This window comes from Eschscholzia californica, unplaced genomic scaffold (assembly GCF_041429995.1).
Source record: "Eschscholzia californica isolate CP2 unplaced genomic scaffold, dmEscCali1.0.p SCAF_2, whole genome shotgun sequence".
NCBI lineage: Eukaryota > Viridiplantae > Streptophyta > Magnoliopsida > Ranunculales > Papaveraceae > Eschscholzia > Eschscholzia californica.
The window spans coordinates 67,113,399-67,137,667 of NW_028238309.1; the positions used below are offsets into that span (position 1 = coordinate 67,113,399).

The 24,269-nt window shown below is 35.3% G+C and overlaps 3 protein-coding genes across 6 annotated transcripts; 1 reads left to right on the forward strand and 2 right to left on the reverse strand.

Moving 5' to 3' along the window:
• Nucleotides 1–20: 20 nt before the first annotated feature.
• LOC147560571 (serine/threonine-protein kinase D6PKL2-like) lies at nt 21–3,496 on the reverse strand. 4 transcript variants are annotated; one of them, XM_086662733.1, is made up of 3 exons: nt 3,170–3,496; nt 1,299–2,409; nt 21–1,128 (listed from the first exon to the last, which is right to left on the reverse strand). In XM_086662733.1, exons 2-3 carry the CDS (start codon nt 2,267–2,269, stop codon nt 255–257), a joined length of 1,845 nt encoding a protein of 614 aa, XP_086518859.1. In that variant the 5' UTR covers nt 2,270–2,409; nt 3,170–3,496; the 3' UTR covers nt 21–254. The 4 variants fall into 4 exon arrangements, with proteins under 4 accessions (XP_086518859.1, XP_086518860.1, XP_086518861.1 ...); XM_086662734.1 differs by having other exon boundaries at nt 2,799–3,353; XM_086662735.1 differs by having other exon boundaries at nt 2,628–3,176.
• An 8,113-nt stretch (nt 3,497–11,609) lies between these two features.
• On the reverse strand, nt 11,610–18,479 carry UPL5 (ubiquitin protein ligase 5). Its single transcript, XM_086662738.1, has 3 exons — nt 16,231–18,479; nt 13,259–13,848; nt 11,610–12,159 (listed from the first exon to the last, which is right to left on the reverse strand). The coding sequence occupies exons 1-3, from the start codon at nt 18,074–18,076 to the stop codon at nt 11,896–11,898; spliced, it is 2,700 nt and encodes an 899-aa protein (XP_086518864.1). The 5' UTR covers nt 18,077–18,479; the 3' UTR covers nt 11,610–11,895.
• Nucleotides 18,480–19,440: 961 nt separating this feature from the next.
• Nucleotides 19,441–21,137, forward strand: LOC147560573 (PTB domain engulfment adapter). The gene is made up of 4 exons (XM_086658056.1): nt 19,441–19,689; nt 20,388–20,469; nt 20,690–20,848; nt 20,933–21,137. The coding sequence occupies exons 1-4, from the start codon at nt 19,441–19,443 to the stop codon at nt 20,998–21,000; spliced, it is 558 nt and encodes a 185-aa protein (XP_086514182.1). The 3' UTR covers nt 21,001–21,137.
• Nucleotides 21,138–24,269: the final 3,132 nt, after the last annotated feature.

The window sequence follows — 24,269 nt, forward strand, 5'->3', positions numbered from 1 at the left end:
ATGAGAAATCAAAACAAGAGTAGCAAATCTTCATGACAATAAATTTATAAACTTAATGAAGATTAACATTTCTGGCTTCTGCCTTACAAGTTAATTAACAACAATAAGAAGCTCATAATCTTCATCTAACAATATACTTAAACTTTCTTACCACCATTCGTCGAGATCTCTGCAACTTTGACAAACCCTCTTTCAACCTCTGATCTTCCCCACAAGACAAAAAATAACATATCAGCTCATAACTTCATAAGTTGCTAGAAGAAATCAAATTCAAGATAATTATCAGAACTCTTCTCAGTTGGAGTTGGAACCACAGCAGGTTTTTCACTTGTTGATGCTATTGGGCCTGGAATCCTCTCGAGCTCAACTGGCTTTGGAATCTCTGGCGGGCTTGCACAACGTATTAAAGCCCAGTTCACACCTTCGAAGAAGGGGTGTTGCTTGATTTCAGTTGCACCGCGCTTGTATGCTAGACGGTGTTGAGGCTCCTTCACAAGAAGCCCACGGATCAGATCTCTAGCTTGGAAGCTAACCCCGGGTGACTCTGGAAAGCGAAGCGGCTGGCCTACCACATTGAACAAAGTTGCTCGATTCCCTGATCCCTTGAATGGAGTTTTACCAAATAAAAGCTCGTAAAGAAAGATACCGAAAGTCCACCAATCAACAGCACTTCCATGACCTTCACCTTTGATGATTTCGGGTGCTAAATACTCATGAGTACCCACAAATGACATAGACCTAGCTCCAGTGGGCTCAGCCATGAGTTCAGGCAGCGGGCTTACTTGGTTACAAATATCATTTTTCGCTTTTCGTTCTTTCTTGGATTTGCTTTTGAAGAATCGAGGCCCAAAGCAAGTTGTTGGAGCCACACAAGACGGTGTGATACATGATGGCTCAATACAAGCTGGTTGAACACAATAGTTGGAGTTCTTCCGGAATGGATCAGACTCGAGTGATGCAGTTTTCACAAGAGTTGGGCTTACAGTACATCTGAGAGACAGGTCGAAATCTGATAACATTATGTGTCCATCCTCTCTCACTAGAACATTTTCTGGCTTCAAATCACGGTATATAATCCCAAGCATGTGGAGATACTCCATAGCAAGTAGAACCTCTGCCACATAAAACCTACATGGGGAACCAAAGAATCTATTACTAGCAATTACATAGTTTATTCGGAAGAGCATCATGTATAAGTATGACCTAGTTTTCTTTGCTATTCAATCGTTAAGTAGAATGAACTATAAAATAAGTTTGAGTAAAATCGGAAAAGAGTAAAGAAAAACGTGGATACTTACTTAACAGCCTGTTCCGAAAAATGTCTCCCTGGTTGCCTCTGCCTAAGGGTATGCAGGTCACCGCCAGGGCAAAATTCCATGACCAAACACGAGAACTTGTCCGTCTCAAAGTGCGTATATAACGTCGGGAGGAATGGATGGTCGAGACATTGTAGTATTTCTCGTTCTGTCTGAGCTCGGAGAAGTTTTTTACGGCTCGCTAAGGACCCCTTATCCATAACCTTCATAGCAAAATAACTTTTCGTCCCACTCAATTCCGAGAGATAAACACTTCCTATATCACCACAACCCAACCTTTTTAGTAGTCTAAAATGGCTTAAACCTAAGGCACCATCTCTTGCTCGAACAACTTGGATTGCTTCCCACCTCGAATCGTTTGCTTTGTGAGGTTTACTGATACTGCTACTGAAGCTACTACAACTGCTTTCGTCACTCACATCACTACTCGTGCTCGCTCTACACATACTACTCTTTCCACTTTCTACATATTCCCCTCGGCCGCTGAGCTTAGCACTCCCGCTTGTCTTGCCAAGACTACTGGCTCCATCACTCATTTTAGTCGAAGATGAGCTATTTTTCACACTACTAAACTCGGAAAGTTTCTTTTCTTGATCTCCATTACCACTTTCTAGTGAGCCTCTAGATTCTTTTACTGCCGGATCCACTTGGGTTAGTGCTTGTTTTAGACCTTCCAGCGAAGAATTTAACCCTAACTTTTCCGGCAAAGAATCAGCTTTAGGATTCGAACTTTTTTGGTTTTCTAGTGCCTCTTTGGCAACCTCTTTTACCACAAGTTCTTGTGTCGACCTAGGGAACTCTTTTGGAGTAGCTGGTTCGGATTTGCTCATCGCTTTAGAAACCATTAAAGGCGAAGGTTTAAGAGAGTTCGAACTTCGCTCACCTACTTGCTTACTAGCTGTTTTCTGCTGCAGTTCAGAGTCGGCTCGAGTACCAGATTTTGAGTCCATCATATGGAAAGGAAAAAAGAAAGACTTCTAACTACGAAATAGACGAGTTCCTTCTCCGTTGTTCGTTACCCGGTTTGCTCTCCGTTAGTTATTGAAGATGAGTTTTCGTCTATCCCCATTGAACCCATTGAATAAGATGGTACCTGCAGTTAAAGTCAAAATTAATGAGAAGATAACAAAAAGGTCAAGAGACATTAAGTCAAAATTAGATGAAGTTGTCCTAACAGTTTGTAGGAATATAAGCACAATAATGGCAACTTGGTCAACAACTACAATCAAGTTAAATTAGATCATGAAAACAGAATCTATCAAGTTAAATTAGATCTACAAAAGAGTTACAAGCTCAAGAAATCTCACATACCCAGATCTAAAAACATGACTAACCAAGCTTAAACTGATCAAAACACAAATTCATAAACACTCAAGTTCAATAACTAAAGAGGTTTCAAGGAAATGATCAAAATATCCAACAAGAGCAAAAAAAAAAAAAACAATATCTTCTTGCTCTAGAACATGAATACACAAAACCCACCTCCAAAAACCATTAAACAAGATGAATCTTCATATGCAACAAAAAAATGTTGTGTCTGGGGAGCTCCAAATGGAACCAAAAAGGCATAAAACAAGTTAGGTAGAGACTAAAGAGAGAGAGAGAGAGGATAGAGATGACAAAACAGATAAGCAAGATTCAAGGAACGAGGCAAATCTATAATAGAGATCTCATCAAACACAAAAACCCACAAATAATTTAAACCCTACCAACCAACCCACAGACAGATCCAGGAACCCCACAAACACTCAAATGCAGAAGTGAAAAAACTAACAAGCAATTTTATAGAAGAAAGAAAGAAACCCACAAGTAAAGATTTGAAAAAAAATAAAGTAAGAAATTAGTAGTAGTACCTGACTTGAAAAATCACAACTTTAGGATTTGCTTTTAGAAGATAAATGAAAACCACTAGCAGGTACAATACTGAGAAAGCAAGAAAACTTCTTCCTCCTCTTCCTACTGATATCTCTCTCTGTGGACAGAGAAATAGATAGAGAGAGAGAGAGAGAAATAAAGTTGAAAGGGAGAGTTGTCTGTGAACTACTCAGACTCTGGAGAGAGACTTTTAGAGAGAGAGAGAAAGAAAGAGAAAGGGTATAATTGGAAAGTTAAAAGCTTTATTTATTCAATAAGGGGTTCATTCCAATTCAGGCCCCAACTTGTATCAAACTTGCGACCTTAGTCCTCAAACTTGACCCCAAATCATTCTTTTAACTTTACTGGTAAATTTTTCTTCCCAATTTTATCCTATAATCTTTCTCCTATTAATCAAAAGGGTGCCCCGCTCCCAAAACAACCAAAGCGGTCGTTTTAGGTCCTGAGATAATTAAAGGTCTGTGATTGGATTTTGTATATAATAATTGAAATAATAGCTATATTATAAACAGATTTGTAATATAATATAAGTTATAACTAAGTGATTAAGAGTTTAGATTAAAAGCAAGAGGTTAATACTTCTAATCTTCTTGTACACACTGTAAAGAATTTATTCATTCATGACTATATATGGTCTAAATTTTCAACTCCAGCGGATCCTCCCATATGTTGTCTCTACTTACAGAAGGAAAAGAGAGGGTAGAAGAGATACAACATATAGGATAGAATAATTAATTTGAGAGGAAGGAGGGTAAAAGTAGAGACAGAAGGTTTAAATTTATTTGTTGGTCAGACATTGGGGTTAAAATGAAACATAACCCGTCAATAATCTCTTTATTTGGATTTTATGTGCAACTGCCAAAATAATACTAGTAATATTTTAAACAGATTAGTAACATCATTTAAATTGTAATTTTGTGGTTAAATTTTAAATCATGTGAAAGTGGTCAAAAGTTCAGATCCGACTTTACGCATTATTAAGAATTTTATTCATCTGCATTATATTATATGGCCCAATGTTTTTGCCGACCTCGGGAGAAGGAAGAGAGAGGGTAGAAGAGAAATAACGAAGAGGATAGAATATTTAATTGGACACAGAGTAGAGGGTAAAACTAGAGACAAGGGGGGTTAAAGTTACTAGTTGGCCATACATTGGGGCCAAAATGGAATATAGTCATTCAATAATCTCTTTATTTCTGACCACAAACAAAATGTGAGTATCTCGAGGAAAGAAAAAGTTAAGAAAATCAAGCAAATGGGTGATGTCTCTTCATTTCCTTGCCTACCCATTTCTGGCTTTCTCCTACTACTACCAGTACAATTTTGGTTTCACTATATAAATGACATGAAAACCCTTTTCCCCATACCACGCCTTCTCTCTTTTCCACTCTCTCACTGGTCCCTTTTCTCTCTCTCTCTCTCTCTAAAAGTAATCTCTATGGCTTTGTGGTTCTTATTAGTTGGAGTAAGTCCAGAACAGTATTTTTACTGCTAATCTTAATCACCCTATTTTTGCTATTACCTACTGTCATATCATTTTGACAGTAATCCAATTAAGAAACAAAACTGGAACTGAAACTACAAATAGAAATTTGGAACCAATTTTGGTATTCATATCTTGTGGGTTTTCATTTTAGAGTTAATTCCTATATGGCCCCCTACTTTGTGACCAGCTTCCTTTATGGCCCCCAAATTTTTGTAAATTCAAATATGGCCCCTTATTTTCATGGAAATGTCATAACTACCCTTCCCATTAATATATTTTCAAAATAAAATTAAAAACAAAAACTTAAATTCCACCTCACTTCCCTCTCCACCACTCATCTCTCTCCACGTCACCTATCTCTCCAACTCACCTCTCTCTCTCCAAGTCAGCACTCTCATGACTTCAAACTTAAAAAAAAAAAAAAAATTTCACTCACCTCTCTCTCTCTCCAAGTCAGCACTTCATGAAGGTCGCCGGTCGGAAAATTTTCCGGCCGGCGACCTTCAAACTAAAAATAAATTTTTTTTTTTATTTTCACTCATCTCTCTCTCTCTAAAGATTCCGGCGAAGGGGGTTTCCCTTCGTCGGAATCTGGTCTGTTCTTCAACAGACCTATTCTGGTCTGTTGAAGAACAGACCAAGTTTGAAGGTCGCCGACCGAAAAATTTTCCGGCCGGCGACCTTCATGAGAGTGCTGACTTGGAGAGAGAGAGAGGTGAGTTGGAGAGATAGGTGACGTGGAGAGAGATGAGTGGTGGAGAGGGAAGTGAGGTGGAATTTAGGTTTTTATTTTTAATTTTATTTTGAAAATATATTAATGGGAAGGGTAGTTATGACATTTCCATGAAAATAGGGGGCCATATTTGAATTTACAAAAATTTGGGGGCCATAAAGGAAGCTGGTCACAAAGTAGGGGGCCATATAGGAATTAACTCTTCATTTTATTCAAAGGTTCCATCTTGGAATTGAGAACACTTTGGTACCTTTTTGTGGTAATAAATTATATGGATGAGTTAGGTGTAATTGGGTGATTTGATTGGGTTGGGTATTTAGGTGTTTGGGTCGGGTCAAATAAAGGTGGGCCTAACTTTGACTTGGTACTTCTGGATAAACTAGAAAATTAATGAAATTGTGTGAGCTCTAAAAGAATAAAATACATAAATAAATTTATTTATTTTTCTTATATTAAGTTCATATATTAAGTAGTTCAACAAAAAAAATTCATATATTAAGTTCATGTACCGTGCCGATCGTGAAGGTAAGGTACTAGACGAAGATTTAGCACAAAAGATTTGTGGGGCTCCAGTCATTTGCTTAACCCTAGCTTGAACCTTGAATGATGATCTAAAAAAATCAAATTCTATAGTTTTAGTTGTTTCCTATGAGACTTTAGAATATAGCCACCGGTATTTACAGAGCTCTTAGAACATTTGCAGTGGAACACTACAAGAAAAACTCTAAATGTCATAATTGTCAAGTCTCAACCAAGAGTCTCTTTCTTAAGTGGCAATATAGAGACACTCTAACTTTTTTCTTTGTCTCTAATAGAGATCTTTAACCGAAATCCACTTAATACACATACTCTTAAACTCATTAGGAAAAAAATTTATTGGTTTCAATTTTAGGGCGACACTTAGAGTGTCCCCGTTGAGAGTCTTTATAATAAATGTTTCTACATTATCATGGGAGTGTCTAATAAAGAGTTCTATTGGAGAATGATTTTTAACAAAAACTACAAAAATCCCAAGTGACACTCTAAGTCTTAGAGTTTGAGTGTCCCATTGAAAATGCTTTTAAGAGTTATTTACAAAGTTACACTTTAGTATTTACATGTATTATATTAATATGTCTCAGTTAAATAAAACCGTAAATCTAAAAGCAAAAGGGTGGCCACCTCCCGATCGACTTCTCCAGCGGATCTCTCTGACGACCTTTATTTATTTTTTTGGAAATTGACTACGATATACGATAGTCATTATATTGGCATTGATATATCAAAGATGTGATAATCACGAAACTGTCGAATTCAAACTCTTATAAAGAACGAGCCTATAGCCCAACTAAACTATAGTCTAAAGCCCAACAACATTATTTATACCTTAATAATCCAAATTCAATAAACAATAGATCCTCTAGGAATCGAATATGGCCCTTCAGGATTTTGGAGTTTGTGTCAAGACATTGGACTACTTGGGCAGCCAATTGTTGACCCGATGACCTTTATTGATGAGAAGAAGACATATAGAAAGGGAACTTCTTAGATCTGGATTTCTTCGGAAAGTAAACATCTCGAAAGGTGACATCTCTCCGGCGGTTCTCTTACCCAAACAAACAAGTTAACTTCCCTTTCTTTCTTTACAGTTTACCTTTTCATTTCATTTATTCTCTTCTCTAATTAAGTCTGCAAATGGATATCTGAATATTCGACATCCGCATTCGAATTTAACAAAATATCCAAAATTTTGGATATCGGATTCGGATATTCCTTATCGGATATCTGCTTATCGGATATCGGATACACTAATATTCGATCCGATAAATAGCTGTATCCGATAAGTAATATAAAAAAATTAAAGTTTATTCATAATAATATATAAAATGTATGGTTGAGATTTATTATTTAGATCCAATGGTTAAAAATTTTAAGAAAAATTTGAAATTTGTTAAAATTTCGAATATTATCCGGTATCCGTTAATATTATTGGATTCGGATTTTGAATATTGATTTATAATATCCGTCGAATAATTATTGGATACGGATATTCAGATAGCTTGCCGGATCCGGATACAGATATGCCTATATCCGATACGATAAGCTACCGTTTAGAGGCCTATCTCTACTCACCTTCCAATTGTCTTCTTGATCCTAGGTCCACATGGGGGGTGAGAGAAAAGAGAGGAAGGAGAGGGAATAGATTTAGACGGGGCCACCTAAGAGATTCAGCGGGGGAGATGAGAGGGTGTTGGTGAGATGGATATGAAAATAGGGAAGAGATTCAGAGGGGAGAGGTTCGGAGAAGAGAAGAGGGGTTTCAGCAATAGAGGCCCGACGGTGTCACTCCGGTGGTAATAGTCATCCATTGGTGTTTGGATTAAATTTATCACTAAATATCAAATTGCCATTTACAAAACTTGTATGTTTTTCTCTTTACTATTTTTTGTAGCTTTGTAAATATCCTTAAGGCTTTGTAAGTACTAGTGGTCTAATTTCATCAAAAAAAGAAAAAGAAAAAAAGTACTAGTGGTCTAGAATATGTAAGGTAATGTAAACCCCATAATTTGGAGTATGATAGGAAATCAACCCCATTTGAGAAAAAAATCATTTTGCGAAAGTACAATTTTACTTCGAAATCAACGTGAATTTTTTTTTTTGAAAATTTCAGAACAAATTTTAGTTTGCCCTCAACAATTTTGTAAATTTCTGAACAATTTTTTCCTAAAATTGTTTTTTCACAAAAATGTTTCGCATGTTGTGTTTTGCACTTGACAAACACAGACTGACATTAACATTTTGACTAAAAGTATTTTCGATTTGTTTTTGTGTGACACAATTTTTTTTTATATTATGACACAACTTGTTTGGATGACAAAATGAAGTCTATTTGACTTGGTACTTATGATATGGATAAAATAAGAACATGAAATTAGTGACATTGTATGAGCTCTAAAAAATAAATCCTTTTCTTTATATGAACTTCATGTATCGTGCCAATCATGAAGGTAACACTAGGTACTATATGAAGATTTGGCACAAGAGATATGTTAGGCTTGAGTCATTTTTTTAACACGAGTTTGAGTAATGATCTAAGAAATCATATGAATTGTCCTATAGTTTTAGTTTTTTTTTTGTAACTAGATTTGAAATCTTTTTGAAGTCCGAATTGACTTGACTGAGATTTTAAGATATTTGTGTTTGTCATACACAACTAATTTAAATGACATATTCAAATCTACTTAAGTTTCTGACAATTATACTTAGATAATAACAAAAAACACTACGATTGTATCCTTGTGACACAAAAAATTGCATAAAAACCAACATTATAATTCAAAATTGCAACATATTAAGGCTAGATTTCATTATAAAGTTTGTCGAAGTTCAATTAGTTACTTTAAGAAGAATTGAGAAGGGTGATTTGATACGAAAAGACTCACAATTATCTCTAAGAATTGGATGTAACATGTAATGATTTCGTTAAATAAAAAAAGCCTAAACCTTTTCGAATCAACCAAACAATAATTTGATAAAAGATTGGATCAAGGGCTCTCCCTTATATCATGTTTAATGTTCTTTCATGAGATGCTATTTTTCTTAAACTATTAAATAGTGGTGAATTAACAACTCAGGCACATATGTCTCCTATAAAGTGAGTGTGTGAGAGAGAGATTCTTGAATAATCAAAAGCAAATTTGATGTTGAGTTTCTCTTAAAACTTGGTATACAAATTTTGTTTAACACATAAGAAAGGAGAAAAAGGAGGATTCCCTAAGCAATTGTGGGGACTCATTAGACTTAAAATAGGGGATTAGCATATATAAAGGACTAAAGGTGAATACATGTAGGTCTCTAGCTACCCATATAGATTAAATTACTATTGGCCATCAATGTCCTACAAGGTTGGCATATCAAACTCTACTTCCACATTTACATGAGGATTATGATTATAGTTCAATAGGAATGGTCTATATTGAAATGGTTATGTTTTTGGGTTTGAACAAGTAAATATTAGTTCAACAAAAAAAAAAAAAACAAGTAAATATTAAAAGTTCTAAAGTAGATAACATAATAATAAAATGCTCTTCTTTGGGATCTTCATAGTGAACTATATTGAAATGGTTATGTTAAATTGAATGAGATGAATTCAAACATGAGTTGATTTACTCCAAGCTCACCCCTTCTCTAAAAATTGATCTTGATAACAAGGTATTGTGGTACCATGTTTAGTCTTATTTGGGTGTGAATTCGGACAATCATAAATAAAATATCGCATAACTATTTACATTATTAAAACCCAAAACAAGCATCTTGTCTCACAATATTACATATGTTATAAACATTATTGATGGATTGTCATTGTTAGTTAGTGTAAAAAAAAATCAAATATACTTTAGTTTGAAAGTTAAATCAATTTGTAGCTAGGTTATGTTAATGTCAAACTAGGGCTTTTAAGAAAAATATAGTTATTATCAAAAATCAATTAGGGATGTTACCTATAACGTAAACAAAGTGAAGTAGAGTAATTTTAGTGAGTTAATTTGGTTTTTAGCATGCATCAATCAATCACACCCACCAACTATTAAATGATTCTCAACACAAATCTGAATATTTGATTTAAAACATATCTGGTTTATGAGGTTTTGATTATAATTAGATAAAAAAAAAAAAATCAAATAAAAAAACAAAAACCTATCCACAAGGAGCTAAGGTTAGGGGTCTGAATGACTCACATGCACCATCATGGAGTACGAATTCTACTTCACTATACATATAAAAATGCCCTAAATCTGAATGTACTTGTTTTCTCAAGTAACATAACAGAACGACAAAATACTAATTGAGAGTTAAGATGCTGCCACATCTTAAATAGAAAAGATAAAAATATGTTTTTTTTTTAATTTAATTAGTGATATTAGTCTAAAAGAATTCCGCATAACCTGGTAACGATTGTGGCATCAACTTAACACATACTTTAATCCATACTTTGAAACGGTCCCCACCATGATCAAGAGGAATCATTATGTTTAATTTGAACTATTAAACTAGCTTAATTCTAAGGTTTAACTCAATGAAAGCAACTTTACGAGGGTAAATTAGGAAAATTGAAATATATATAAATAAGAAAAAATAATGCGACTTATGTGTTACTTTTTTTTCCGCGCAAGTTATGTACTTATGTATTAATGAAGTTGAACGGCTGCACCATGTGACTAGGACCTCCTTAAATTTTGCGGGATATAAATTGGTTTCTTGTTTTTAAGTAGTCGTTCTCCACAATATTTTGGGTTTTTTCTCCTCTAGAAATATAAAATACATTAAATTATTTTATTTTCTTAAATTTCTAATTACAACATATTGGGCCAAGACTTTTAGAAAAATTTAAAACAAATGACAATTATACGATTTGATATCTATATGCAAATAACCCATGGTAATTAGAGAATAACAAAAAAAAAATAGTAGCAGTCCCCTAAGGAGCTTGGGCATATTTCTCCCTACAATGGATGGTTTTTTAGTTGAAATAAATTTGTGCCACGAAATTTGATTGGAGATCTAAATTGACTCAAATTAGACATTAAACAGCTTGTTGTCTAACTTGGAAGTTTAAGTTGATTTGTGTACATTTAGTCCATATATGACTGAGTCTCTTTAGTAAGATTTAGACAATGAAAAAGAAACCCACCCAAGTGGACAAGTGAATTAACAAGTTAGTATGATTAGTGAATGGAGAGTGATGAAACACAAATTTAGATCTAATCCCACTTAGTGTTTAATTAAAAGGAAAAAAAATGACTAAATATTTTCACATTGGCAATTCCCTAGTGAGGGAAGTGGGAACACTCTTTGTCTGTCTCAAAATCTATATACTAATAAACTAGCTTTGTCTTTTCACATTTTGAACTGCAATTTTTATCTCCATTATAAAAAGTTTGTTTCTTCATTTCTTTTTATAAACTATGCCCAAAGATTCCTTTATATCAGAATTCTATGGTTTTTTTATATCAAAGTTCAATAGTTTATATGCTTCTCGATCAATACATTAACGTTATTTAAAGAGAAAATCTTGATGTGATTGGGCTTGTTTGGTAGTTTAATGCTTTAGTGGCAAAAGTAAATGACCGAATAACATTTCATTACGAAAAGCTAAACAAACTCTAAAGAAACCCTAGACATTTGTCGAATGCGACAGAAGATAAACACATGAAGGCAAACCTAGATGAAAGTCGATTGATTATAATGCATACTAGAGTTTAACATGCACTTTTAGCTTTCCTTTTATACAAGTTCATCATATTATTTATCAACAAAGTTCAATAAACCAAACCCTAATGGGTAATAGATAACCTTCTTTTAGAAGTCAGAACACAAAATGCAGTATAACTTAAAGAGAACTCATTCATGATCCTACACATTTGTACATGATGGGTCTTGTTGTCTAATCTCTATATGCAACCAACCAAAGTCTCCAACCCTAACTGAAGAGAAAGCATACCATTTTTTTACCAAATACCAAAGCTGCTGCTGAAATGCTCTTGAGTGATAATCCCGAGACGATTCTGCATTACGTCTTGAGACGGGTAACATGGGAGACATAATCGATAGAAGCATGTGTGCGATGAGGGTAGTCGATCACGAGATTCTGGTGTTTTATATATGTGCAATCGAGATTGAAGTCCGCTGAAACCCTCTACAGGTAGGTACTTCACTGAAGTCCAGAAGAAGAGAAGCACTCGTCTTTGCTCCACTGACATATCTTCAACGATCTGCAGAACATGGAAAATGTCTTGAGCTCTAAAGTGACAATTTTCGATGAAAAAAGGTCGCAAAGAACACAAAATACAAGTTAATGAGGAAGCTCGGAAAGATCTTGCAGTACTATTAGGATTAAGTAACATTTATAATGTTTATTATTCATTAATGATTGAAATACAAGCTATGGCTTCCCACTATGGTTGGGTGATGACAGGTGTGTATTTCTCTCCAATGCAAAAGCATGGCCTAGAATCTTGTTGTTCCAAAAGATTATCATTTCAACGCTTTAGTCATACAGAAGTATCCTAATCATTAAACATTAGAGAAAGGAGAAAAGAAGTCATTCATTGGGCAGAAATCAATATCGAGAAAGAACAAAGCCGTAACCTATTAGTAAATGAGAATTTACAAAAGTATCGCTAGTGAATCAGCCGAGTTACTAGGGGAATGTTGAGACTAGAGAAAGCAGAAAAATGAGAGAAACCTGACTCCTACGAAAGAAGATACAAGAGGGAGATAAAAAGACATTGCAATCTTGAATCTTCGGTCAGTGACTTGTTTCTGTTCTTTCGGATTTCCTTTATAATATATACATATTAGATTTAGTGAAACCTTGGGCGTAACTTAATCTGGCTTGGGCTTTGCCTTTGGCTGATCCCTAGCTGAACTACTTAGACTTCTATCAGAAAGAGCGCCACACCGAGAAATGGCATTCAAACTAGCTTCACAGGACTAAAAATCTCCCCTGCTATGGGCTGTAGGCCATTCTGATCTCGACACCCAGGCACAACCAACAGTTATCCTAGACAGTTTCACAACCCTATACTGCTATAGCTAACAAGATGATTTGAGATTCGCATGGACCTAACTAACAACAAACAGTTAAATTGAAGCAAAAATTGATAGACCATAGTAACCAATAGAGCTGGATTGCCCCACCATAATTGACCTTCCAGATTGACCTAGCCGTTATTTCCACTTTGAGACATTTTTTTTATTATAATATTATGCCAAACACGGACGACTACTACTACAAGCGTATGAGCAGAAATTTATGTCCATGTAAGAACTTCTAAAACTAATAATAAATCTGAGTGTGGAAAAATATACCTTCCAAAACCACTTAATCTGACGATCAGTTTCTTTGTAGTCATTGTACTCGGTGTGTGCCTTCCAATCTTTTACACATATGGCTCTGTCACTTCCATGGAGCATTCGGTCTAAATCTTCAAGCTCTAAACTTCGGAAAAAGAACCTGCGATGTGCCGGATTGCAAAGGATATCGGAAAAACCTCGGGCAAAATGAGAAACTTGTTCGTATACCGATGTCACAAATCGGTGTTGAATAAGAAGGTGGACATAATTTGCCCTGTTCTTGCTATTGAGAACAATTGTCTTTCCTTCTGGACAGAGCTCAACACTTCTCCTTGAACCCATTTCTTCAATTTCTACAACAAATGTCAAACCCAAACTATCTGAATCCAAGAAGTCGGAATCCATTTCCAAGATCCTTTTGCAGCTCATATAAAAGCACGGATCTGCATCACGCACATCTTCCAAACCAATAACTCTTCCGGCTAATTGCATCACAAAACTACGATCAAATACAACACCTACTTGTATTTTATGCATCAAGGCTAATGCAATCACCCGCCCGCAGAAGGTAAAATACTCAAGGTGGAGCGGATCCACATTAGATGCTGCAATTGGAGCAAAGCGAACAAAATCAATAAGTTTTATTCTCATAAATAACCTCACCTTATGTAGTATGTTTTTCACAAATTAATGGTTGCTAATCCACAATAGCAAGTAATATGGAGTAGAAAGCTTCTCAGGATAATTCAATTTCCGGATTTTAACTCAAACAAAGATAACATATGGAAAATAGGATTAAGGGAATAAAGAAAAAAATTACTTCATATAAATATTTTGAATTAGTAGTTATTATATCAAAATACACCATTAAAACAAAAGAATTGTGATTGACAACACCAGCAAGGAAAATTATTACAAAAATCAATTTCATTCAGTATTAGACTTTGAGGATCCATTACTAGAGAATGACCAAAATCACATTATACAACCATATAATAGCTAAAAGTAGCTCAATCATGCTCAGTAATACATATTGACAAGTATGTAGACTTAAACTTTCTTTTGTTAAACTGCTCCAAGTTGTTCCGAGATTTAGAGAACTCTAGAGGTTATGAGCAATGATGGTAGAATACCAGTTCTTTAGTGTTCTCAGTAATGTTATCGTACAACTACAAGAAACATAAAGTACTAACAAATGGTATTATCCCATCGTAGGTGACTTCATATAGGGGATCAATTACTAGTGACTGAACCCAAATCGTGAACTTAGATAAGTCGGTTTCGTGAATGAGTCTGGGGACAAAATATATTTCAGAGGCTGTTTACCTAATTACTTATGAGCGGATATAACACAATCTTATTATCAAGCCATCAAGTATGCCTAGAAAAAAGGAAGGAGGACAACAGTTTGCAGACAAGAGGAAGACACATGTATGGTTGGAGATGCTTGTGAGTTTGTGGGAAGTCCCAACCTGCAGGTTAAGGTTGACCACCCTAATCTAGTATTATTTCATACATTTATCATTTTCATACACAGGCCTTTAGGTCCTCAAGGAGTGACAGAAGTAGAACTAAGCTTATAATGGCAGTAAATCAAGTTGGTATAAAGATATTCAGCACCACGGTTGTTCGAGCTATCTGTATCACCACATTACCTAGCAGCGATCGTCAATATGATAATACTGTATTTTATTAGACTCATTCCCACTAACAATCACAATTAGACAGTGATGAACCTCAATCTGATAACCAAGAAAATGAGGGTTTAGGTAGGTGTCATTCGGTGAAACAAAAATAAGTAACTTTCTACTAATTTAAGGAGAAAAGTTACTATGGTAGTGCAAAACTTCACTTAAGTTAAAACTTGACATTCTTTTGAAGTTCTTGTTTTTTTGCTTATGATTTAAAGTTAAGTAACTAAAATTAAACTTACACAATGAATAATTAAAATTGCCCCAGTTATTTGTCTTTCTAGTCATCGCTCCACTATCACAATTCCTCCACCACAACCACCACCACACCTCTACTACCCCACCACTCATCATCACAAAACCACCACCACCACTACCGAACTACCACTACAATAACACCAGCATCACCACCGGGCCCCACCCACCACCACCACCACAAACTTCATACCGTCACCTCCAACACCACCAGTATCATACCTCCAATACCACCACCACCACCAGCAATATCAAAACATCACCGCCACCACCACCACACCTCTACTACCCCACCAATCATCATCACAAAACCACCACCACCACTACCGAACTACCACTACAATAACACCAGCATCACCACCGGGCCCCACCCACCACCACCACCAATATCAAAACATCACCGCCACCACTATCACCATATCACTACTACAACCACCACCACCAACATCAACACATTACCTCTACCACTATCACCATATCACTACTACAACCATCACCACCACCACCATCACTATCACATTTAAGTCTTTTATTTCTAGCACTTTTTACAAGTGTAAGAAATATGAACAACAATTCATATAAAGTTTTTGCAAACAAGTAGGTGGATTTTGATCATCAATTATTGAACGCAAAAGCTGTCATCTTCTTTTGGGATCTTATATCTTTCCATTACGTAATTAATCTGTTGTTTTTACATAGTCTCCACGGTGCTAAGTTCGTTTCTAGGATTCCCAGCAGTCAGACTCTGTAGGTGGCAATACTATCTACCTTGATTCTCCCATTTCCTCATCTTAAAACACTACGTCTGGTTGTTCTTTAAACAACAAAATGTAGGTGACATAAATGATCTTTAGTTATCTTGTCAACCTGCCGCGTTGGTTAGTTGAGTTTTTTTCTTTACATTTTTTATCTTTCATTTTTTAAGCAACAATAATGACTCAAAAAATAATATATGTCCCACAAACAAATGCATCAACTTATGAGTTATCAACAAAATCGAAATAAAAATGAGAGCATAAGAGATCACAAGAAGCACATTACCCGGATTAGGAAAGAACCTTCTGTTGTCATTTGGGCATGCTAGGAATAGCGCGTTTTGTGGATTAAATATTGCTTGAGAAACCAAGCAAAACCACTCTCTCAATACGCCTGGTCCTGTAGCTTCTTCGTTTTTGAACTCCATGAACAGGCCACCATGCAACGATTCAGGATCAGCACGACCGATATACTCAAATGATTCAGCTAATAATTGTGCTCTATCAATAAGCATCTCATGTATCTCCTCATATTCATCTTTCACATCAGGCAACATCAACATCAGCAAATGCCTCTTCGATTCAAAGTCAATCAAATTTTTATGCTCAAGAATCCATCGATGATCATCTCCACGCTTTGAGGACTTAATAAGTGCATTCAAAGAGAGACGCCTTGATTTCATAATAGAGATAACTCTTTCTTTGCCGCCTTCAAAAATTTTAGAAATGTGATACAATTCCTTCAAAATAGAAAGATAGTGACACCATGTCAATCGAGAGGAATCAACTTCACCTACTGCACTTTTACCAACTGATGTGTCCATCTTTTCTAAGCACTCGTCAATCTTTCCTAGCAACTCTAAGAAAATTTCATGAAGTAATCCGATCTCAACCAAACAACGTAGGTGTATATCATCTAAGGATACAGGGAGTTTATATTCCCCACCCAACTGATCCTCAATTGCCCTTCGCAGAGGAAGCATGAATGCTGAAAAATCACGGGAAGTACCTAACAATGATGCTCTAGATAGCGCGCCCTCTGGAGATGAACTCAAACTAGAGTGCAGACCTATATAAACTTTACGCGACAGCTCATGAACGAACGGAAATAACTCCTTAATTATAATGGGTGCCTGAGCATAGTTGAAATATCTAGTTCCATGTGCAACCTCAATTGTTTCTAGCAATGTGCCAAGTGTATTTCGGCAAGAAACATAAAGTAAACTATCATGGGAATGTATATTAAGCAACTTACAAAACTCTAAAACTAAGGAAACACATTGGGTTTGTATGGATTTTGGTAAATACTCAAAAGAAGGGTTTAAAAAGAGCCGAATTGACTCTTCGGCAATCTCCTTGTTACCTCTAATAGGAGAAATGAAGAGCGCCACAAGAGCCTTGGGTGCATCACATTTCATAAAAATTTCCAAATGAGCGAAACTCGTATCAGTATCATCTTTCGGAATCAATTTTATAAACTCCCAAACCCTAGATTTCACAATTTTAGCAGCAGCAGAGTCAAGAGGCTCACCTTTACATAATCTATATATAATAGATAATATTTCATCAACTAGTTGACAAGTTCTTGCATACTTAGTACTCCTCATTCTACCCATCAATTTAAGCTCAGAATCCTTCCCAATAGGATAATCAGCTAACGTTTTCTCAAATTGGAGTAATTTACCTTGATAAAACAAAAACTGTTCATCGACAGGAATTCTAGTAATCTTAGAAAGTTTCTCATGAACAGATTCAATGGTATCTTCAGAGTTAGCACATAAAACAATTGTATTAGATTTAACCGAATTCCTAACAAAGAAAATCAAACCATTAGATGAAGATTCAATAGAGCTCTTACTGCAAGATACTGATCCAACATTAGAAACCCTAATTTCATCATTTGACTCATTTTTTTCTCCTCCTGTGTTGATACAACCTAATAAGGTAGAATCAATGGCGTTAAACTCATCTTTCTTCATCCTAACACAAATCAAACCAGAGAAACCATCATCATCATCATCGTGCTTTCCGACCTCATATTCATCTAATTTCCTTTTGGAAGATCGATCGAGTCGTTGTTGTTGTTGTTGTTGTTGAGGAAGGTAATCGATCGTGGCTCCTATTTGAGACATGGAAGCGTTAATTTAAAGGGGATATTCATACAAGAACACAGGAGAATGAAACCCTAAACCCTCAGAGAAAAACGGACAGAGATTGAGACGGAATAAAATGAAAATATTAGAGAGAAAGAATGAGAAAATGAATGATAAGAGAGAGAGAAAGAGGGTTTTTTTTTTAGAGAGAGAGAGAGAGAGAGAGAGTGGACGCGGGTAATCCACCGTCAGCACAGTATCGTTCACTGCAATGTTACGCTACTTGTTTAGGATGCTCCTGTATTTTTCTTTTTGTCTTAATCTGGTGTGGCAGTGGACATAGTGATGCTGCTATTCGCGATGAGTTTGTTTGACAAGGTTCGACCCGTCTCTGTAGGACCAGGCAATGTCGTTTAGCCTGTTCCACATCAGAATCTTACGTGGGATTTTAAATGTGTCTGTGAGAATATAATTTTATAGGGGAGAAGGACGATTTAACAATTAAGAATATAATGTCTAAGTATTCTCCACTCACAGTCAATTGGTTTTGATTTCGATGACCACAAATTTAATACGGTATCAGAGTTAGACTCACACGTAATAGACTTAAAAGCCACACGTGCTCCACATCATCCAAAAAGAAAAAGTTTTAGGTTTAAAGAATCGTCACACGTGGGAAGGTATGTGAGAGTAGTTCTACATGCGAGAAGAACGATCTAGCAACTAAGAATATAATGTTTATGTCATCTCTAGCAGTGCCGTAGTTATTTGTGTAGTTACGTCATACATTAATTGTGGCATAATCTATCTTTATCGCATGAACATTTATCGGTGACAAGTATAAGATCTTGTCAAATGATCCTATACGGGAGATCAAAGGAGATCATTTTAAAGTTCATTATTAGGATATTCTTTCATCATTGTGAGTAGGGTGACCAAATTTTATGTTTTACATATTCTCTTATCATGGGGTGAATCGGTTTAGCAAATTCGAGTTGATCCGAAAGACGCTTCCTGAGTGTCTTTGATTGTGGGTTATAGGACACTTCTCGAGGTCATTTGACTTGAGCCCATGGCACACTGATGTCTAAGAAATCTTCCGCCTTACACCCACCCTACAAGTATATGCTTCAACAAGAATCACACAAGATATATTGAAACAATAGAAACCTCTGGTAAAATGTCCGCCCGTAGCCCATCATATAAAGTACATTACATAATCCGTTTTAGGGATTGACGACTTACCCATTCAGTGACTTCCGCAATGGAATTGGATGGTGGATGTCTGTGAGCACTCCGGCCTTCGTTCCCACTCTGTCCAAATTAACAAATTATGGTGCCTATAGCCAAAAGAGATGTGCCTATAGAAGTTTGGTAGGAGATTAACATCAAAAACCAATTTCATGGATGAGAATAGCTCATCCGATTTCCAAAGTAGGAAGAAAATGGGGACTCTGCTTCCACTCAAAAGTTTTACTTCAAATTCATCAATATCTTCAGAGGGAAGAGATGCAGTTTATGTAGCAGCTATCCCTTTAAGAGCTTCAAAAGGACCTGCTCAGATATTCATGTCACTAACTTATTCTCTTAATCTCTGGGATTTTCAGCATTATATGGTTATCATCAAACCCAACTCATCTTCCCAATCTCAGGTTCTTCTTCCTCCTCCTCCTAATTCATTCTTCATTAATCTCCTCCAAGTTCATTTTCTCTCTTTATCTCTTAAAATCTCATTTGTTCAATGTGGGGTTTCTTTTCTTTTGCTGAATTTTGCTTGATTTTCAAAACTTCACATTTTCTTTAGTGAGTTCCTTGTTAATGGGCTTGATTTTGAGTTTTTGACATAGATATAAAGTGTTTAAAGCGCGAACAATAACTGATAAAACTTGGGGTGTCAATATTGATATCAGAGTCGAGGACAACTCTTTGTTGAGAGTGGGGAACTGTGATAGTCCCACATCGCTTAAGAGAGTGTCCGAGACCTAGACTATTGGTGAACGCTCAAGTTTAATAAGTGGCGAAGTCATTTGGGTGAGCTTGTGGAGCCTTTGCCAAGAACAAAACCCTGTACCAGAATGAGAGCGTCACACATAGATTGGATTACACAAACATAATGAACTACACAATGTGAAGTGGATTGGAATTATTCTCCCGTTAGTGTTTGATAGTATGGAGATTTGAGGCAATATGTAAACTATCACTTCAAGAATCACTAGTTTCGATTTTTCGTATAGTCTAATAACTCATCTCTTCAAAAGTTCGAGCGTGTTCAAAATGTTAATTTATTCATATTTGTGGAGATATCATGAGGCAATTTCACAAACACTAATGGAATTTGCTCTTTTTGTAGGCTTTCGTTTTCGATTTTCAACCTCAAGATCCTGAGAACGTATATGTAGCACTTGCAGCCTTATCCGGTAGAAGAGTTCCAGGTAAACCTCCATACCTAGTACAAGCTATTTTGGAGTTTTTATTTCTCCACTATCTGAATCTGATTCGTCTGACTCTATTCCTTATCTACTTGTCCAAATCTAATTGGTTTAAAAATAAAATGGTTGTTTCAACCTCTTAAGAAATTTATTCCTCAAATTAGAATTAAAATGTGTTCAGTTTCTTGTGAGTTTAGCTACCAAATGACTACCACTATTTCAGGAGTTGTTCAAATGAGAAAGCTCACCAAGATGCCTAAGAAAAAGTGCTGGTTTATAGGATTTACCCCTTTTGATGGCATAACTAGAGTAAATAGATTCAATGAGTCATGGGAGACTAATTTGAAGATTGGCCAACATGACTGTCGCGATTACACCAACGGTAATATTTTGCATAATGTATTGTCAACTATATAATGTTTATTGCTAATATATGTCTAATCATTTTTCACTTACATAATGGCAGAGTTGATCGAGTATCTTACTGGTGATAAACAAGTGTTGAAGCATTTAAGAGAAAACACAAACAACTAACATCTTTTTTTAATGTCCACGTCGATGAAATAATAGTAAAGATAGTGTTTTTCCAATATATGTATAAGGCTTGTTCTGTTATGATCCAATTCATTCAAAAGCACAATAAAAATGACTATTTCTACGGTTCTACCAAATCATGAGAAGTAACAAAAGACAAGAGAACCCACTATGCAATTCTAAGAAAATCAAAACCGTAGTGTACGTATGTATGATTCAAAACTTCGAGGGGACCAATACATATATTTTTTTATTCTTATTGTACAAACGGTATTATTGAGCCTCTTAAGATCGTAAAGTGGTGTGCCGGCCTTTTAACATTTTAGGCACAACCTAAGTCGTGATGTCGTGTCATTAGACCGCTAACGGCTAAGTTGGTAGCCTTGTTATGATATACATTTAGTCCCAACGCCCAAAAAAATAAAGATAAGGGCAAGGACAGGATAAGATACGGAAGCAACAAAATGTTAGGATGTTCTACATAGAACTTTTGTGCAGTTGTTTTTCTTCTATAGACAAGATAACGTTTACTTCAGCGACATTTTTGGTGACTATTGGCAACGCTTTGGGGTGACTTTTGCAGCGGTGTGGGGTTATTTTGCTACGCTTTTGAGTATGATAATTTTCATGGTTAAACATACATTAAGGTCTATGGTATACCACATGTGATAGTCTTTCAGAGGCTAGCTCCTAAATTGTATTTGGTTAATTAGATCTCCTCAACTGAAAATGCAATAATGAAAGGAGATCTTGTCAAGAAAAAGATCCACAATAACAAGCTCAACTATTTCAATTTAACAACAACCAAGATAATCTACTACTTTAATCTCTGGTCACATTCTTGTGTGTTGTTTGTGTGTGAGAGAGAGAGAGAAAGAGTATGACTATGTGGTTGAAATGAGAGGTATGCACTTGCAAAAGTTGATATCATTTTCTTCTAAAAAGAAAGAAGAGATAAAAAGAAGTACCTAGTTGAGTATGACTTCTTTTCTTTCTTTTTATATTTGATGTGGTTTCATCTTAATGCTTCAAACACTTTTATTCTCAATGGCTTTAAGTAAAAAAAAGTAGAAAGGATATACAAATGGTATTGGGTCTCTTTTTTTGATTGATTTAATATGTTTTTTGTTTCTTCTTGTTTGTGGGCATAACTTTAATCATTACACATTATTATTCGTATTGTCACGGACACAAAGAAAAATAAAAATCAAATGAATATTTTGGTTTCAAATTTTGATTCGTTAGACTAAATTAAACCTCGAATTATAGTCATTTGAGTGCATACATTGACGAATAAAATGTACGTTACCTATTCCATTTGGGTCGAATAATGCGGGAAAAAGAGATACTTAAATGATTAATCCATTTTCTAATTTCCCAATGTCAAGCGGAACCTAGAATCTACATCGTTGCATTCATTAATTTGTATTCATTTAGTATAAAATATAAAAAAGAAAAGATGGAAAAATACTAGAGGAAGTTTTCTCTTGTAAAAAATGATCAATCAATAATTATATGTTTCATTTCTCTATGTAATGTTTGGACAAGCTTAAATAAGTTCAGACGTAGTATTGATGTCCGATTCTCTCTTCCTTGTAATTCTTTGGGTTCAGATCTCTTTTATCCGGCTATCCATTTCTAAAGAAAAGAAAAAGAAAGAAACTAATAAAAGTTTCATTTCTAAGGAAGAAAACCAAGTAAAAATATTGAATTTAGTATGAGGGTCTAATGGCTCAGTTTTATACAAAAGACTTACCAAAAATCATCTCCTTTTGCCATCTATTAGATCCTAAAGCTGTGGAATCAAAATTACATACAACTCTGTTCACCAAATTATTCAAACATGTTTTATATTTGCTATTACACTAATTAACCCTTTAAACTTACAAAATTACACGATTTTATCAAAATTATCAAACTTTAAACTCACCCAAATCGAAGAAACTCAACAAAAATATACTTGTCTACATAAAAATCGCGTATCTTATACCATCATTAACCATATGATTATTCATTTCCGCTGCCCTTGAGAAAGTACCATAAACCCAACCACCATCAACATCATTAGCAACATGAGGATAAGATATGCAAGAAATTAAACACCAAGGAGATCTAAATATGCTATTCAAACTTGAGGAGCCAGTCCTTTGATGCCCTCTTACATGATCCTCATGGACAAATATTGGTAATTGAGCTATATTTCCACCTCTGAACATGTTTTCGTCGATCACCCGTGGGTTTTTCTTCTTAAACATTTGCCTCATAGTTGATAAAATTCTCAACATTTTTGTTGGAATTTGACCGAAAAACCCTTGTATCATCTGGATTCTGGAGAGAAATTAGTGAAACTACATGGCTTAAGAATGAAATGTTGATCTATATTTATATATAGAGGAGATATATGGGGTTTATGTGGGGTTTGTTAAAGTTGCCTTGCCCAATACTAAGTCCTAACTTTAGAGGAAGATTTAGAGTCATAAAAAGCAACTTAATGGGGGAATATTAGGTTAGAGTGGATGTGCAATTGCCAATTGGGAATTAAAATACACTAGTATTGTACCTGATTATTGGTGCATATTCAATGGTGAGGTCAGAATATCTCATATTGGACTTTCAAGAATCAACCAATTAGAAGATCTTAACCATCTAAATTATGGGTATGGGTTGGATTAGGGCTAATATGATGGTACCATTATGTAAGGAGAATCATTGTGGGATATGGTCATGCAAATAGCAATAACTAAACAATTTATTTAATTTCTTCCATTAGTTGATTGATCAACAACAAAAGATATTCTTTGTTTTCGTAAGAATTAGGAAATTCAAGAAGCATCTATAAGGTCTTGTGGTAGGCCTAGGATTTAGGTATATCATTTTTTTTTGCTTGATATAAAAGAAGAGATTAATGAAGATTAGTTTGTGGGTCTTCAAAGCCGAAAAGGGTTAGTTTGTCGGTCCATCTTTGTCTGTAAATTTAAATTTTATCTCACTAATCTTTACATTCTCACATGGAACATCTTTACTGCAAACAATGCGTACGACTTTTTTGGTTAGATGTTCCTCAGCATGATATTGAAGCTAAGTACTAATATTTACGCGTGATGGATTGTGCAAGAAGGACGATAAATATTCATAAAGAAATTAGCACTACAGGTTTCAAATTTGATGTGTATTGGAGAAATATATCCATATGGTTATAGGTGAGCCATGTTTTGATTTTGTCCAAATAAAACTCCTCTCATCTTCCCCCATGGAAAATTCTATATACA

What these genes read in the sequence shown, in the direction of transcription:
- LOC147560573 (XM_086658056.1), top strand. Translation starts at nt 19,441, where the DNA reads ATGGATGAGAATAGCTCATCCGATTTCCAAAGTAGGAAGAAAATGGGG. An exon ending in ACTCATCTTCCCAATCTCAG is followed by an intron (nt 19,690 to 20,387) that starts GTTCTTCTTCCT and finishes CTCTTTTTGTAG; the next exon opens with GCTTTCGTTTTCGATTTTCA. An exon ending in CTGTCGCGATTACACCAACG is followed by an intron (nt 20,849 to 20,932) that starts GTAATATTTTGC and finishes ACATAATGGCAG; the next exon opens with AGTTGATCGAGTATCTTACT.
- UPL5 (XM_086662738.1), bottom strand. Translation starts at nt 18,076, where the DNA reads ATGTCTCAAATAGGAGCCACGATCGATTACCTTCCTCAACAACAACAA. An exon ending in AAGGTTCTTTCCTAATCCGG is followed by an intron (nt 13,849 to 16,230) that starts GTAATGTGCTTC and finishes CTCCAATTGCAG; the next exon opens with CATCTAATGTGGATCCGCTC. An exon ending in AGATTAAGTGGTTTTGGAAG is followed by an intron (nt 12,160 to 13,258) that starts GTATATTTTTCC and finishes CATGTTCTGCAG; the next exon opens with ATCGTTGAAGATATGTCAGT.
- LOC147560571 (XM_086662733.1), bottom strand. Translation starts at nt 2,269, where the DNA reads ATGATGGACTCAAAATCTGGTACTCGAGCCGACTCTGAACTGCAGCAG. An exon ending in TTTTCGGAACAGGCTGTTAA is followed by an intron (nt 1,129 to 1,298) that starts GTAAGTATCCAC and finishes TTCCCCATGTAG; the next exon opens with GTTTTATGTGGCAGAGGTTC.